Source organism: Melopsittacus undulatus, chromosome 8, assembly GCF_012275295.1.
Source record: "Melopsittacus undulatus isolate bMelUnd1 chromosome 8, bMelUnd1.mat.Z, whole genome shotgun sequence".
NCBI lineage: Eukaryota > Metazoa > Chordata > Aves > Psittaciformes > Psittaculidae > Melopsittacus > Melopsittacus undulatus.
Window position 1 is genome coordinate 1299348 of NC_047534.1, and position 17503 is coordinate 1316850.

The window sequence follows — 17503 nt, forward strand, 5'->3', positions numbered from 1 at the left end:
CCCAAGGAGACTCCAGTGTCTGCCCAGCTCCAGCGGGTGCCTGGTGGAGGATCCCATGGTGTTTCCCCCATGCACCACTCTGCATGAGTGTGTTTGGTTCTTAGCTGGTTACTGGCAGCCCCAGGCAGTGTGCAGTGAAACATTGTGCACCAGCCCAAGCCAAGGGACAACCAAGGACCTCCTGGCTTGGTCTTCCTTGGTGGCCGGTCCCACAGGCTCCTTGGAGGTTCAGCCTCAGCAGCTCCATGTCCTATGGGACCGTCAGGCTCTCCAAAGAGCCCTTTCATTTCCTGAGTGTTGCTGCTCCATAAATCTATGGGACTGGTTTGTTGTTTCTGTCATCATCAATTAGCAGGAAGCATTTGGAAATGGTTGCTGAGGGATTAGAGATTTCCCAGGCAAGGCAACGTTTGGAGCAGGAGAACTCCTTTCCCAGCAGTGTGGGGTGGTGTTTCTCGGAGGTTTCACCAAGCCAATGTGTGTTTGCAAGAGCATCTTGTGTTGTGTCCCCCAGGAGCTCCATACATAACGTGTCTGACAAGCAACCACAGTGAAGATGCTGACCGTGTCATCCTCTTCACATCCCTTCACCCTGGCAACCTCACCGAGGAGACCTGCAGTGCCCTCTGCTATGCTGAGGACCAGGACTATGGAGCATTCAGCGCCCAGGGGCAGTGTTTGTGTGGTACTGCCCAAGAAACAAACTCTTCCTCTGGTTGTTTGCCATTTTGCACTGAGCAGGAGGCCGGGCAGGCCTGTGGTGGCCCATCACTCATCCCCTCTCCCTTCCAGGCACAGCTGCCTGTGTCTTTCACAGGACTCCAGCCCCGCTACAGCCTACACCAGGCTGTGCTCTTCAACGTCAGTATTCCCATTGCTGCCAGCACTTTACTGTGGGACTTTGGGGACCGGACAGAGGTTCTCAACACCACTGGAAATGCAGCTCTCCACACGTATGCCCTCCCTGGGCAGTACAACATCACTGCCACCGTTGTTGTGGGCACCAAGGTGTTACATGTGCAGGCAGAAGTCGAGGTGGTGGCTTCACCCCAGCAGTTAGAACTGCAGTGTCCTTCCTTGGTCAGGACAAACGAGAGCCTGGACATCCGGATCCGCAACAGAGGTGGCACTGGCCTCACGGTGACATATGGTATCACTGCAGAGGCTGGGGACCTGGGCAGAGGTAAGCAGGGGTGGATAGGTGCATGCTCCATGGGCTTTCCCTTCCCCTTCCTTCCTAAAGAGGAACAAGGGCTGACTCCTTTGGGTGCTCTTGGCTCCCCTGACTGACCAGGCAGTGATTTGCAACTGCCCTTGCCCAAGAAGGTGACTGCACCTCAACCCCAAAGGGGATTTATCAGCTTCAGGAAGGATGGGACATTCCAGGCTGGGTTGGGGTGTGTGTGCCCATGGAAAGGACATCACGCTCGTGCTACTCTCCCTCCTGCAGCAGTTCACCCCATGTGTCCCACTGATGGCTTGGTCTTCCCGGGCAACAACCACTGCTATCAGCTGGTGGTGGAGAAGGCCACGTGGCTGGAGGCCCAGCAGCACTGCCAGGAGCATGGCAATGGAGAGCTGGCTTCTGTGAGCAGCCCCGAGATCCAGAGCTTCTTGGTTGCTCATGTCATCAGGTAAGTGGGGAGGGGGGGTTAAGGTTTCCTAGGGACAGGTCTTGTCTTCTGGGGTCACATCTGCAAAGGGGTCCAGAGGGAGGCAGCAGGCAGGGAGGGTGGGGGAGACCCATGGCTCCGGGATGGGAGCAGGGATGAGGCTGCTGAACAGAGAGGAGCAATCAGCAGAGCTTGAGCCCTTGCTGAACTTGGCTGCTTTGCTGAAAGGCTTTGAAGGGAAAAAGAGGAACGGGGCATAAAGGCTGGAAGTGAGAACTGGGAGCTGTGGGATTGCTGCTGGTGGGCACCTTGTACCCAGGGTGCATCTGAAATGGTGCGGAAGGAACCGGGGCTGTGCTGAGCAGAACTTCCATCTGGGATGCAGCAGGATGTGCACACTAGAGCTGGGCAGTGCAGAGGCTGAGTGCTTGTGTCCAGAGGCTGTTTGGCTGCCAGGCAGGGTCACCTTGTGAGCTGGACTGTCCCATGGGTGACACTGTGGCATGGGTGACACCATGGCATGGGTGACACCGTGGCATGGAGCAGCTGCTGTAGCAGAGCCCGAGGCAGATCCCAGCCGGGATCCTGCACCCTTCCAGCCACGCTGCAGCCTGAATCCCAGACCCCATCCCCTCTTCTTTCACATCCTGAGAGGGAGCAGCTCCTCTCCCGCATCAGCAGCATCTGTTCCACCTCAGGAACTGGGCTTTATAAACAGGGAGCACTGGAAGTGTCAGCCCCGATGAAATCCACCCGTCCAAGGACCCATTCTGCACCCATGGAGCACAACCAGGAGAGCTTTCAGGGGCTGACAGCTCTTGTCAGCACTCCCAGATGCAGATGTTGGAGGTGGCCTTTTCATAACACAGCCCAGAAAGCGCATTGAAGGGAATGGCCATGAGTGACGTGGGCTTTGAGCGGTCCTGCTCGGGGTCTGACAGCCCCTGCTTCCCACACCTGTACCCTTGCCCTGTTCCCTTCATCCTGGGATCACAAACACATGGTCCCTGCTCCAGGGGGCAGGAGCCTGTCCCTCTGCACGGGTTGGGCACCGGTCACTGGGCTCTGCTGCACCAGGCATTGCGTGCAGGGCTTCTGATGGATGCAGCACAAGGAAATCATGAGACCTCAGAAGGGAATGAGCCGCCCAAGCTGTTCCCCAGCTGCTGCCCTCGTCGCTCTCCTCCCCAGCCCCTTTCTTGCATCTATTTATTGTATTAATCCCTTCAGATAAACACGCAGGAGGCAGTTCCAGGATGCGATTTCCCTGGTGATAAAAGGCAGAGCAGCAGGGCCAGGGCTCTGGAGCATGCAGCATCCATGGCTTCTTGTGGGAAAAGGACAGAAGCAGGAATGTGTTTCCCATTAGATCCGCAGCAGTGAGGACTGCTCGCTCCTATCCTCCGCTCCTGTTGTTTGAAGGCCTTCCCAGGAGCAGCATGGGCTGAGCTGGGCTCATCCCATCTCCAGGAGCCCAGTGCTCCAGCACACACCCCTTCAGGGGACCCTGCTTTCCCCTTGGAGGCAGCACAAGGAGCCCAGCTCCCCTTCCACACCTCCTCAGGCTTTGTGCTGCTTGGTCCTTCTCGGAGGCAGAGGGATGCTCACATCTTCCTCCAGGAAAGGATGTCTCTGGTTCCTCTCTGCAGGGCATTGGGCAGGGTGGGAAACCAGCCACCATTTGCCTTTATTTTTCCCCCTGTTTTCTGTTTCAATGACTTGCAGTTAGATCATAGCTGGAATTAGAAGAGGAAAATCTCCATTGAGCTTTATTGATGGCAGCAAAGAGGCGGTTTTCCAACCTCTGCTTCTCCCTGATCCCTGCCAGTGGGTCGGGAGCAGTTAGTTATGTTCTAATCTTGTTTGCAATGAAAACTCCTCATTCAGAGCAGTTATTTCTGCTGTCGTTCCTCAGCATGACCTCATTCATCACTTCATCTGCTCTGAGCCTGCTGCTGGGCAGGCACCAGTGACCTCCCTGCTCTGCTCTTGGGAGCAGTGGTACCACCCTGGGAGCGAGGGGCAGGGCCATGCAGAAGTGATGGAACCTTTAGAGGGTGCATGATGAGGCTGTTTCCACCCCCTTGCAGAGTGAATAGGGAACAAAAGCCTCCCTTTCTGCTTGGGTGCTATTAGAAACAGTTGTCTAGGCTGTTTGTGGCTATGAAAGTGCACTCAGCACTTTCCACCAGGATCACTGCTGGGATTCAGCCAGTTTCCAGATGGGGAAGGGACATTTCCATCTCCCTACAATGATCCTGGCAGCTCCTTGTGTGTCTGGGGCTCAGCTGCCCGCAGAGCTTTGGCCTCTGGTGCTGGTGCTGCCTCTTGGTGGTGCCTGAGGAGCTGATGATCACCCAGCACCTGCAGCAAGGAGCACAGGAGCTTGTGGCACCATCTGAGGTCTAATCCTGGTGCCAGTTCCACTTCCAGGGGAGCACTGACTGTCGACTCCACAGGTCTGCACAGATGAATCAGTGCTTCCCAGTGTGTCACGAGCCCTGTGCTGCTGACAGAGGCAGTGATTGTGTCCTCTTGGAGCTGGAGTGAGGCTGACATTTTGGGAATGGCATGATTCAAGCTATGGGCAGCAATAGTTGAGGGTACATGAGCAATCATGTACTCACTCAGCTGCACACAGTGTTCCCCTGAGCTCCCCTTTGCTGCATTGCAGCGCTCGTGTCGATTGCTCTGTCTGCATCCTTTTGGCTGAGCTTATCAATGGGCTGGTGGCTTTTTGTTGCTCACAACAGAGGTTTAAAGGGCAGGTAGACAGAGGATGCTGTGCCATGGAGGAGCTGCTATTCAAGAGCCAGGTTCTGGTGGTAGAATGGATGCTGAAATCCTTTAGTAACCAAAAGGCTCCATTAAAGGCAGCCTGTGACACCTGGATGAAGCTGTTATTATTTCTATAGAGAACAGATTGCATCTGTCCCAAGTCTCTCTAATCCTTATGATTTCCTGAGATCTCCCCCCCTCTTTACTTTCTGAAGGAGCCTCGATGTCTGGATCAGCTTCAATGACTTTGCAAGCACTGGAGCACAGCAAAGAGGTGAAGGATTTAATCTGGAGAGCTGTCAGAACTGGCTGCCAGGAGAGCCCCATCCCTCCAACGCTGACCACTGTGTCCGGATGGGCCCAACAGGCCAGTGTAACACAGACCTGTGCATGGCCAAGCACAGCTACGTCTGCGAGTACAAGCCAAAAGGTGAGCTCTGCTTCCCCCCAGCTGCTCTCTGGCATGGGGCAAGGGAAGAGAGGGCTGCATGGAAGGGGTCAGCCAGAGCATCACCCAGAGCAGTGGGACCGGCAGCAACCACAGTGTTCCCAGCAGAGGTCTGATAAACCTGGCTTAGCTCAAAGGAAGAATTTGGCCTATTCCAACCTTTGCCATCAGTAGAAATAGAGAGGAACAAGGCTGGGAGGCAGAGCTTTGGAAACAGCTTTTCTCTCTGAGCAGTCAGTGCTGCTGCCAGGGTTTGGTGTTGCCTTGGTGGCTCTTGCTGAGCCTGTGTAGGTTGTGGGATGGTGGGGTCTTGTGGGTTGAAAGACTGCAGGGGGTTGGAGATCATCAGGTGAGCTTTAATGTGGTGTGTGCTGGGCAGGTTTGTGTTGTGCAGCCTCTCACATCTCCCAAGTGGTATAGGGAGTAAGAAAGAGAAGCAGAAAGGGTATGAAATACGGGAGGTTTAGGTAAGAAGGAAAAGCCAGCACAGGCCCTGTGAGGATGGACAGGATCAACTGGATGTGCTCAGACCCAAGAGCCAGACTTGGCTATAGATGAGCCAGGGGTGTTTGCTGCTGCTGGAAACCAGCTCATCCTGGCCAGGAAGCCCAGGGGCACAGGGAGGATGGGGACAGCCATCCTCAGCACCTCGTGCTCAGAAACTGAAGCAAAACGGGGGTTGGAAGGGAGAAGTATGTGCAGAGTTCCTACATGGCATAAGTGCTGAGTTGTGCAAATGCAAACGTTGCTTGTGCAGGATGAGAAAGAAACCAAAGCACCTGGAAGAGGAAGAAGGAAACTACAGGATTGCAGCATTCCTGAGTGCTCCGAGCCCTGCTCCAGCTTGAGCAGGGTGGGGGGAACAGCTTCAGGCCTTGCTGGGTCTCAATGCTCACACATTTCCTTTATAAACAGGGGTTCTCTTAAATGCCGAAAACTTCTTTGTGGGAGCCCCTGTGTTTGACACGCAGGAGGCAGTGAGGAACGTGACTGAAGATGCACCGTCAGCTCCATGGCAAGCTCTGGAGGTGAGAAGGGTTTGCTGGTCCTGCTGCTGCTGCCCAGGGAGATGCAGGAGGCTGAGAGCTGTGTCTGTGTTGCAGGTGATGGTGTTCCCTGAGCTGGCGTTCAGGCACGAGGGGTATTTGACTGCGCTGGAGTTTGTGACACAGGAACTGCATCAACCCGTTCAAGTGAGGTTCCAGGTGCATAGACCAATAGATGGAGAAGGTGAGACAGCTCTTGATGCCAGGGGTATTGTGAAGGCCATGTCAGCCTGTGTGTATGTGGCCTTCTTGTAGCCCTCTTTTCAAAGCAGAAGCTTTGAAGCCTCAGAGATTTGGTTCTGTTTCTTGAGATTTGGTTCTATGTCTTGAGGAGACTTCAGTGCAAAACCTGCTGGTCTGGGTGAACAGGCAGAGGTTGCCTTGGAGAAGTGATTGTCCTGGAGAAGTTAATAGAGGGAGAAACCTGTCTCAATGCATGAAGAGAATAGGAGCGTAAGGAACATGTGTGGAAGTGAATTGATCTTCTGAGCTGTACTTGAGTACTTTTGGGAAGACATCACGTGTCAAACGGGAATGTGTTCTGGTCCATCTGGCCCCACAGGTTAACAAGGAAGAACGTTTTCTGAGCCTGTTTCTTCCCGATGGATGAGATAATGTAATAAGCTTTTCATTCCTTGTACAACAGCTCCATAGTCACAGTTTTGGCAGTTAACTTTGCAGCAGAATATTTGCTGTAGCCATAGGGTTGGCTGGTTACAAAAGGATGTTTTTGACACTGAAGGGATACTTTTGACATGAAAACATTAACTTAAGAGAAGTTGCTTAATGTGTTTTCAGTGTCAAAGCCAGCTCTGGACTCGCTTTGTCTCGAGCACAGATCTGTTTTAGAGTGCAAATTGCTGTGTTCTCACTGGAAAAGAGACTTTGTTATTAATGGTCTTCGTGCCTTTGTGAAGGTTTCCAGTAAACCAGGGCACTGGTCTTGTGGAGCAGCAGGATGTGTTGCAGTTGCAGCTTGTCCTAAGAGTGGAGCCAAGGTCCAAGTGGGAAATGGTGAATTTGGAGCTCAGAATGGTGATCCTTGCTTTCCCTGTCACTTCTTCCAGCCTACCAGGAGGAAAGAAACACCACAGAACCATTCCACATGGCTGCGGATGATGGGAACTGGACGCTGTTTGAATGTCCTCCTGGTTTCCAGTGGTGCCATTTGACCAACCTGTGCTCCTCATTGAACGACTGCTGCAATGAGACCCAGTGTGCCAACAGTTCTGTTGCCATCACCCGTCCCCCCCTCTCCCCTCTGCACAATGACAGCCAGCTCAGCTATGAACTCATCAAGGAATTCCTCTTTACGATCCCAGCTGGCCCTTCTTCCCAGTATCTGGTCAGTGTTTACTAGCTGGTGTAACCAGTGAGTAGGAGAGCAGTTCTCCTGAGTGCTCTGGGTGAATAAAGGATTGTTCCCAAGTTGCAGATGGAGATCCTGAAGTCCATTGAAATGAAATGCCTTGCCCAGTGTCACACACACGCCACCGACTGCAAGCCATGGGCTCCCTGCAGGAGCCTGTTGCAATAGCCCAGTTGCTCAAAAGGCTGGGCAACCATTCCCATTGCACTTAAGCAGTGAAGATAGAGCAGAAAGCTGGCTTCTGTGCTAGCACATTTGACTCAGAGGGGCCGGGAGAGCAGAGTGGTGACATGTCTCCCCATGCTGTGGCTGGGTCTGTGGCTTTCCAGTTGGTTTCCACTAGGCAGTAAATCCAGCTGCCTTGTCGGGGCAAGAGTTGGGTGCTGAGTGCTCTGAACTTGAAGCATTAATCCAAACGTGTCTCCTCTCTCTGCAGGTCACATTCAGGAAAGAAAATATCTTTGTCAAGGCTGAGGATGTCTTCAGTCTTCATCACAGTGCAGGTTTGGGCTCACTCCTCCAGTGCCAACTGAGTACCACATCCCCTTACAGAACCAATGTCTTAAGCATGAACTCTTCAGAGTGGGAGCTTGGCCTGGCTGATGGCTTCTTTGGTGCCTCCTGGATGAACAACACTGTTTGCTCACTCCGTGTTCTCTATGCTGAGGAGCAACTGGTCCCAGTGATCAGCCCCCACAACACGGGGCTGGAGCATCCCGGTCGCTACACGGTCAGAGCCAACGTGGACAACGGGATCTTCAGCACCAACGTGTCCTGCAGTTTCTGGGTGACGTCCGTGGTGTCAGGCCTGCGTGTCATCCACCCTGCTCCTCAAGGTGGCAGGGTGTACCTGCCGTCCAACCACAGCACCCTGCTGGTCAAGCTGTCCTCGGGGGTGAACGCTACAGCCAGCTGGCTGGGAGACAACCGCACCTTCCCCTTCGAGGGCTCCTGCCCAACAGCGCTTGCCCCTCTCACAGCAGAGTGTACTCGGGACAACAACGATACCTGGTTTGCTGTGGTCACCCTGAGTGGCCTCAGGGAAGGGCTGAGCACCCATGTGCTCGTGGCAGAGAACACCGTGAGCACCCAGAACATCACCATCACGGTGAAGGTGGAGGAGCCCATCCGTGGGCTGCGGGCCACTCCTGACCCTGAGAGCAGAGTCCTGTTAAACACACGAGTGGTGAGTGCTTGCTGCAGTTGTTCCATCCCTCAGCAGTGGGTTTAGCCCTTGGCACTAAGGGGGTGTGTGGCTCACGAGGAGGCTGGGGCTCAGCTCCACACTGGGGGCATGTAGCTCTGCTTGCTGCTAAGCACTGCTCCCAGGCTGTGCAGACAGCGCTGCTGCAGACAGGGGCATGTGGCAGAAAGCACTACAACAGGTAGTAGGTTGTATTCCCTCCGAGGTAAGTGCCTCCTGCAAGGGGGATGTTGGCTTTCCAGTTCCATGGAAAACCAGAGACATTCTGAAGGATCAGCATTTAGTTTCTTCTGCCTTGTCAAGGTAGATACTCCTTTAGATTCGCTGTACTAAACCCTTCCATCAGTTGGCTGAAGCTATAAGGATGTTTCATCCATCCCTCCAAGTCCTGGAGTTACTCTGGTGGTTGCAGGCTGTTTTCCTCCAGTCCCCTGTCCCCAGAGCTACAGACAAGCCCTCAGAACCTGAGCAGGAACTGCCCGTGGGTGTCTGAAATGCTCTGCTCAAGCTCTGGCTGCTTATGGCAGAACCCTGTGCCTGCAATGCCTGTTGGTCTCACCCTTCCTGGCTACGTGGTCTGCTCGGGAGGCACTGTAGGAGTGAGGAGGGAGCCTTCCCTGTCCAGTGCAGGGCATTACAGACTTTGGGTCATGGACAGGAGTCAGAGGCTGAGCTCAGAGGTGTAGCTAAAGCTGAGCTGTTTCTGCACAGCCATCAGAAAGGGTTTTAGGCAGCAAGGGTGACCCCATCACAAGAGCAGAGCCCTATGGAGGGGCACAGGCAGCATGGGATCTGCTCCCTGCTCTGCTGCTGATTTATGGAGTCAGGGGCTGCATTTCTCTTACCAGCAACAAAGGCACAGGTGATCTGGCACCTCTGAGCATCCTGTCCTGCAGTGTGTGATGCCTCCCAGCCTGGCCCTGCTCCCTCTCCCGGGAAGCACTGTGCCTGCTGTTCTCTTGCACCAGTGTGAAATGTTCTCCTGCCTTTCAGAGCTACATCCCAGTGATGGAAGCTGGCTCAGATGTGACTTTCCGATGGACAGTAGATGATAAACCATCTTTCACTTTTTACAATATTGTCTTCAACGTTATCTACCAAAGCCCAGCTGTGTACAAGCTTTCGGTAAGCCAAGGCCTTTCCCATGATAACCATTTCAATCCTGGGTTTCCATCTCATCCCACAAAGTAAGCAGGAAAAGCAGCAGGGAGAGAAGGCAGAGTTGAGGTTTTCACTATGCACTTAATGAACTTGTCTGCTACTTCTCACTGAGCTGCTCTTGTACATAGTTTCTTCCTGTTCTTCCATTACAGCTGACTTCCCTGCCTTCCTTGTCTTTGCTTTCTCCTCTTTGCTCCATGTTCTCCTTCTGTTCATGGAGTGTCTGCCCTTACTCATCCCTCAGGAATGAGGCAGGGAGCCCCACTGCAGGGTGCTGGCCACTGCTTTGGCAGGCAGGAGATGTGGATTCAGAACCAGGCAGAGGCAGGATGCAAGCATGAGGCTTTCATAGGCAGGACAGAGCTTCTGCCACAAGCTCATCCAGGCTATGTCCTGTTCTCTTTCTACTGGTGCAGACTGGAGTTGGGTTTTGTCAGGACCCCAGCAGAAGGATGGAGCCGAGAGGCTGGGCAGAGGGAGGTGTCTCTTATGGAACTGGATCTCTGGCCAGAACATCTTTCTGTGTTGTGCCCTGTTCTGCCCTGCAGAGCCCTGGTCTGGCTCCAAGCTGCTTGGTCCCTTTGCAGGGTAACTGCTGGCTTCCTGCAGAGAGGCAGCCCAGCTCAAGGGCATGCTGCCACTAACGTGCTTGTTGCAGCACACCGCTGAGCAGCGCTAATGAAGGCCGGTGCTGACAGCCTGGATTGCTTCCACTGACAGAGCTGAGAGGGTGGCGTTAGTCTGGAGTCCACTGGGTTCGGTATAAGAGACCCACAGAGCCTAGACACAAACTCCTGTTACTCACTGGGGTGGGAGGTCTCTGTTCAACTGGGTGTGAAGGATCCCTTCTGTCAGCAGCTCAGCTCTCCTGCAGGTGAGGAGGTGATGAGATGCTTCATCATTAGGTCCCATGTCAGTGGTACAAGCCTAGATAATCTTGAGGCTCCTGCTCTACTTCTGTCTTGTCTCTTCAGACTCTTGCCTCCTTTCCCCTCCTTTGCCCAACTTTGCTCTCCCTCTCTGTGCCTGCTGCACCTGGGATGCTGGAGCTGCCCTCAGCTTGGTTTTAGGAGTCTCTCCCATCCCTACTCTGTGCTTGGAGCCACTCATCTGCCACTGTCCTAAGGAAACCGGGTGGCTGTTGTCCCCTTGGTGCCAGCAAGTGCCTGGGCTTTGCAGCCGGAGACAGTGTGGAACAGGCAAAGGGGTAACTGGCATGTTCAGAGCCAGAGGAGTCTCAGGATGAGCTCTTCCCTTTGTCCTCTTCCAGTCCTTCCTTGGACTGGCTTTAGTGGTGAAGATGTGGTGGTTCCAGCAAGAGGTGGCTTCACCAGGTAGGTGACTTTCCAGTCTCTGCTGCTTTCCAGTGCAATTCCAGTGCTCTTCTCTGACCTTAAGCTGCTCACCTGCCTGGTGGGACCCCCTCAGCACAGGGAAGCCCCCCTCTCAGGAGAGGGCAGCGCAGCAAGGTGACCCCAGATGCATTCTTTGTCCCACTGTCCTCCCCAGCTCACCGCCTCCAACCACGTCAGTAACTTCACAGTCAATTACAATGTCACTGTGGAGATGATGAATAAGATGAAGAACCTGACGGTGCTGGGTGTCCTGCCGGTCCTGCCTCAGAACAGCACCGTGGAGCTTACAGCAAGAGTTCAGGTTGATTCAGCTGTGGATGCTATGTTCCTGTGAGTCCTTTGCAAGTCGCCCAAACCCAGGGTCTCGCTGTGCACTCTGACCAGTCTTACCTTACTCTTTCTCTTCCCAGGGCCCATTTCTCAGCTCTGTCCGGTTACTTTGCAAGTGGGGCTCAGTCACACTGCCTGGGACCTAGAGTTCAGGCTGAAATGCTTTTCTTTTATAGGGTTGCAATGCTGCTTTAATACCGGGTTCCTCCTCTTCTTACCAGTGCTGTTCTCCTCTCACGGTCACAACTCTGCAGCTCCTGCTTTGATACTTGGTGTTATGCTTCCTGTGTTTCCTCTGGAAACCCCAGCCCTGAGCCTGCAAACAGCCCTAGGCCAGGCCAGGGTTTCTCTGGGGTTTCCATGCTTCTCCTGTTGGGCAGTGTAACGTGGTTTGCATGTGTCTGCAGGTGGGATTTTGGAGATGGCATCCAGGAGACATACCTGTTCAAACCTCCCTACAACAAATCTTTCCTTGTTCCTGACCCCAGTGTCCATGAGGTTGTAATTGAGCACAATGTTTCACATGTCTACCAAGACCCAGGTATGCTCAGGATGGTTCCTGGGGGAAGAAGGGGCTCAGGCATTTTTGGGCCAGAAGCTGTTGCACAAGCATGTCCTCACGACTGGTCTTTTCCTGCTCTTTCCCAATGCAGGAGAATATGCCCTGGTGGTTCTTGTGTCAAACCAGTTTGAGAACCTCACCCACCTGACCCCAGTGCACGTCCACAGTTACCTGGTTGATGTGAAGATGGAAGCAGAGGAGGATGTTCTAGTTGTGAGCCGCCCGGTCACCTTCAGGGCTGACCCATTGCCATCTCCTTATGGTGTCCTGTACACCTGGGACTTCGGTGATGGGTCCTTGCCACTCACGGACAGCCAGTCCACAGTGACATACAGCTACCCCAGGAGAGGGGTGTACAACGTCACCGTGACAGCCAACAACACCATAAGCAGTGTGGAGACAGTCGAGTGCTACCAAGTGTTTGAGGAGATATCAGGGCTCCAGGTTTCTGCGGATGAGGCAGCAGAGCTGGGAGCATCCGTGACCCTCAACGCCTCGGTGCAGACAGGGGACAGCATCACCTGGATATTCGACATGGGGGATGGGACAGTGCTGAGGACTCAGGTGCCGGTGGTGGAACACGTGTACATAAAGGACATCAACTGCACAGTGAACGTGACTGCTATGAACCCGGTGAACTCTGTCTCCCAAACTGTGCCCGTTCGGATATTTGTCCTGGAAGTGCTCAAAATAGAGCCTGCTTCTTGCATCCTGGAGCACCCGGATGTGCAGCTCACTGCCTATGTGACGGGCAATCCTGAGGAATACATCTTTGATTGGACTTTTGGAGATGGCTCCTCCAATGTGACAGTCAGAGGGGACCCGGTGGTGATGCACAACTTCACCCGCAGCGGGACCTTCCCCCTCTCCCTGACTCTCTCCAGCAGCTTTAACAAGGCTCACTACTTCACCAGCGTCTGTGTGGAGCCAGAGATAGTCAATGTCACCCTTCTCCCTTCCAAGCAGTTTGTGAGGCTTGGTGACGAGAGCAGCTTCCAGGTCAGTGCTGTGCCTCTGTACCAGTACCGCTACCGATGGGATTTCGGGAACAATGAGTCCACTAGGTCGAGTGGGACTGAGGTGACCTACACCTACAAGAACACAGGGGTCTTCCTGGTCACGGTGACCGTCTCCAACAACGTCTCTTTCAACAATGACACAGCGTTTGTGGAAGTCCAGGAGCCCGTTGGGGTAGCAAAGATTGAATATAATGGGACGAGCGTTTTGGAGCTGAACCAGATCTACCTGTTCTCTGCCAGCATGAATGGAACCAAAGTGAGCTACTGCTGGGACTTTGGAGATGGCACTTCCCAGCCTGGGCAGGTTGCTACCCACTCCTACAACAACACAGGCCATTACACCATCAGTGTGATGGGCAGGAATGAGGTGAGCTTTAATGAGAGCACCGTGGAGGTCACAGTGAAGCGACGGCTGCAAGGGCTGACCATCAATGCCAGCAGGACAGTGGTGCCACTGAATGGCTCAGTGAGTTTTGTGGCCACGCTCGTAGCTGGCACCGCCATCCGCTACTCATGGATCCTGTGTGATCGCTGCACTCCCATCCAGGGCTCCTCCACAATATCCTACACGTTCCGGTCTGTGGGCACGTTCAATGTCATTGTGACAGCAGAGAACAAGATCAGTTCATTGCAGGACAGCATCTATGTCTATGTCCTGGAGCAGATTGAAGGCCTGCAGGTGATGAGCAATGACCTGGTGGAGGACATCTATTTCCCAACTAACAGAACACTCCATTTGCAGGCAGTGGTGCGAGAGGGAACCAACATCTCTTACAGCTGGGTGGCCCAAAGGGATGGCACTGCTGTGCAGACCTTTGCTGGGAAAACCTTCTCCTTGAGCATCCTAGAAGCTGGAAACTACACAGTCTATCTGAAAGCCACCAACATGCTGGGATGTGCAACTGCTAACAGGACACTGGAGTTCATTGAAAGCATTGGTCTTCTAAAGCCTTATGCCTTCCCTAACCCAGTGGCTATCAATGCTTCTGTTAACATAAGTACCACCTTAACCAGTGGCACTGGCATCACGTATGTTTGGTACCTAGAGGATGGCTTCTCTCCTGTTACCTCTGAACCCTTTATCATACACTCCTTCCAAAGCCCTGGAATGATAGAGGTTGTTGTTGGAGCAGAAAACAAGCTGAATTCAACCAATGCAACAGTTTATATCTGTGTAGAGGAGGTCATAGAGGGGCTGAGCATTGGGACTGCAGAACTGGACTGCAGGTACGTCTCATCAGGCTCCACAGTGGTCTTTGAGGGGGAGCTGCAGAAAGGGACTGAAGTGACCTGGCTGTGGGAGGTACCAAACGGCACCTTGAGTGGCCAGTCCGTGGCTGTCACATTCCCCACAGCAGGGTTTTATACAGTCTATCTGAATGCATCCAACGATGTGAGCTGGGCTCTGGCCAGCAGGAATATCTCAGTGCAGGACAGGATCCAAGGCCTGGAAATCCTTGCCAGCAAGAAGGTGGTGGAGCCAGGGGAACAGGTCACCTTTGTGATCAGGATGTCGGCGGGTACCTCGGTGAGTTACTTGGTGAGCATAAGTGGGGACTACTCCGTGGTGCTCAACGGGTCCAAGTACACTCACGAGTTCACCAAGAGTGGTGATTACTTGGTGACGGTGACTGTGCAGAACCAGATCAGCATCGCACATGCCCAGGTGCTCATCTCTGTCCTGGAGGCCATCCGTGATGTCAGGCTCCTCAACTGCTGTGAGCAAGGCATAGCCACAGGCACGGAGAAGAGCTTCAGTGCCCAAGTGGGCAGTGGCTCCCGTGTGTCCTTCTCCTGGCAGTTCTCCCTGTGGAAGGAGCAAACTCGATCCGTGGTCACCATGGCAGGAGAAAGAGTTTCCTACACTCCGGAAGCTGCAGGGCTGCTCGAGATTCACCTCAGTGCCTTCAATGACTTGGGAGGTATCAATGTCACCAGAACCATCCAGGTCCAAGACCCGATAGTCCAAGTCTTCCTCACTGCCTCCAATGCCTTTGTCAACAGGACAGCCCTGTTTGAAGCAGTCGTGGTGCCCAGCAGCAGGAGCGTGGAGTTCTTGTGGACCTTTGGGGATGGCTCTTCCACTCAAATAACCAGGGTTGCAGTGGCCAACTATTCTTACCTGAGCCCTGGGGATTACCTGGTGGAGGTGAATGCCACCAATCTCATCAGCTTCTTCATAGCCCAGCTCACTGTCACTGTCAAAGTGCTGGAGTGTGAGGAGCCAGAGGTGGAGTTGGCCTTGCCCCCTCAAGTCATCATGAAGCGCTCCCAGAGGAACTACCTGGAGGCACAGATTGACCTCCGTGGGTGCATCAAGTACCAGACAGAGCATCTATGGGAGATCTACAGAGCACCCAGCTGCATGAACCTGGATGACTCCAGCAGGATCCATCTGCCAAACGTTGATGTGAACAGGCCCCAGCTCGTCATACCAAAGCTTGCCCTGCAAGTCGGGAACTATTGCTTCATCTTTATTGTCTCCTTTGGAGATACCCCACTGTCCAAAAGCATCTTTGCCAATGTCACTGTGATACCAAGTAAGCTGGTCCCGATCATTGATGGAGGGTCATACCGTGTATGGTCCAACACTCAGGACTTAATCTTGGATGGGGAGAAGTCCTATGACCCGAACTTGGATGATGGTGAACAGACCCCGTTGTTATACGACTGGTCTTGTACCTACTCCTCCAAGGTAAGAGCAGTTTTGCACAGCCAGAGGGGCTGGTCATTTGGGAGCTCCAACTGCACATCAGCTCCTCTATGAACATGGGTCTGAGTTGAAATGGTGTCGAGGGAGGCTTTGTGAGCACCTTCAATAAAGCTGCTCCAGAAGGAGGGTTGCAAAGGTGTCCCAGTTCTCAGTGCAGGATGGTGGTACCAGGATTGCTGTGAGGAGCAGTGCAGAGCATCCTGCTGCAGTCCGGTGCTGGCCTTGTACTTGGCCTCTGGTTCATGGTTTCAGTGCAGCTGTTTCCATGACCTGGTTGCAGCACAGGGGCTGGGGGCTCTGGTTCCCCTCCCATTAACAGTTAAATGTCCCTAATCTCAGCAGTTAGACTTTGGAGGAATCAAGTGACTACAAGTTGTGGCCATTGTGATCACAAGCAGGTCACTGTCCTCATGGTCTGACCCTACTGGGCTAGAAGGATGAGGCAGAACTGCCCTTCATATTCTCATCCATATTCTTAGAAGGAGCATTTATGATTGAATGTGGGATTCTTTTGCCTGTAAAAAGTCACTGTTTTCTATCTTGACCTCAGAATGGATGTGGAGTGTGTGTGGGTTAGACTTTGGAGTTCAATGTGAGCTTCTTTGTGTTGATTGGGAATATTTACAAGCTATTTAATGATGACTTAACTGCTGTAAAACAAGAATGTGAAGCTCAGATGAAATGCAGTATTCCAGTACTGCTCACTAACCTGGGCAACAGGATACTGTGCTTTGGTGTCCACGCACCACCCTGTTCCTGCCACCCCAGTGGTGGCATTGCCCAGTAAGACCTGTAAGCGTGAGGTTGTGTGGACCTGCATGCTTTGGCTGTGGACTAACCCGCTGGTCACCCGGACCAAGGAGGGTTTGAAAGTTCTTTTCTCCTTGCAAGCAGAGCTCGGCTGCAGGGTGCTCTCTGAATTTCAGTGCCAAGGAAGGAATTGTCACCATTTCCAAAGCTGTGTTAGAAGCAGATGTGGAGTATACGTTCGACCTCACCGTCAGGAAGGAGGGGATGAGCCCCGAGGCAACGAATCAAACCGTACGTACCCCAGGCAACGGTCCTGGCCTGTCCTTGTGTGCCTGTTGGTGGACACAGGAGATGGAAGTCCATGGCCCTTTCCCTAGGGAAGTTTGTACAGGAGAGTGCTGCTGGCTTGGGACCATGTCCAGCCACAGGTGACTCCCTGCTCTGCATCCCCATCCCCATCCAAGGGCCAGCACTGCTTTAACTGGGGGTGTGGAAGCTGCTGCTGCCTCCTGCACCCCCCACACCTGAGAGCAGGTTGTAGGGCATCATGGGGCTCCATAAATGATCTCACCCAGGTCATTGACAGGAACAGATCGTGGTGTTTCTGTGATGCATTCATCTTAGGCTGCCTTGCGCAGCACTTCTTGCTCATCCTGCCAAGTCCTTTTAGTTTCTTCCTTCCTTTAGACCTTGTGTCAGTCTCTGTGCAGAGGCTGCATTAGGGACCAGCCCTGAATGGCTCCTGGGACCAAGAGTGTGGCCACAGATCTGCTGTAGGAGGGCAGTGAAGGAGCCTACGGTCAGTAGCTCTTCTGGGCGCATCCCTGGGCTCTTCCCATGCCACAGCACCAGGCTCTTTTGCCCAGCGAGAGCTTCCTAAGAGCTGCTGCTTCATTTTACTCCTCCCTTCTCTCATTTGACTGTACTTAGGTCAGGCTCTTCTGAAGTGCATGTTGTTTGTGTCGGATTAAGCCTGCTGCTGAATGCATCTGCAGCCCAGCAGCAGTTATGGTTTGTGTCAGGAACATTCATCGTGGTGTGTTTGGCAGTTGGAGCTGTAGTGAGGCTGGAAGTGGAAACTCTTACTGCCTGGGTTCTAAAGCAGGGCTGGGGGATGAAAAGGGAGGAAAAACACTGGGAATTGAGAGTCTGTCA

General features: G+C 53.4%; 1 protein-coding gene across 1 annotated transcript in view; it reads left to right on the forward strand.

Annotated features, from left to right (window-relative positions):
* Positions 1 to 17503, forward strand: part of PKD1 (polycystin 1, transient receptor potential channel interacting) — an 81370-nt gene that overhangs the window by 38171 nt on the left and 25696 nt on the right. Inside the window, exons 5-16 of the mRNA XM_034065308.1 lie at positions 515 to 1183; positions 1451 to 1634; positions 4607 to 4821; positions 5755 to 5867; positions 5943 to 6069; positions 6953 to 7230; positions 7691 to 8440; positions 9452 to 9583; positions 11129 to 11304; positions 11712 to 11845; positions 11958 to 15580; positions 16493 to 16639. Coding sequence (XP_033921199.1) covers positions 515 to 1183; positions 1451 to 1634; positions 4607 to 4821; positions 5755 to 5867; positions 5943 to 6069; positions 6953 to 7230; positions 7691 to 8440; positions 9452 to 9583; positions 11129 to 11304; positions 11712 to 11845; positions 11958 to 15580; positions 16493 to 16639 — 6548 coding nt within the window. The remainder of the gene's footprint in view (positions 1 to 514; positions 1184 to 1450; positions 1635 to 4606; positions 4822 to 5754; positions 5868 to 5942; positions 6070 to 6952; positions 7231 to 7690; positions 8441 to 9451; positions 9584 to 11128; positions 11305 to 11711; positions 11846 to 11957; positions 15581 to 16492; positions 16640 to 17503) is intronic.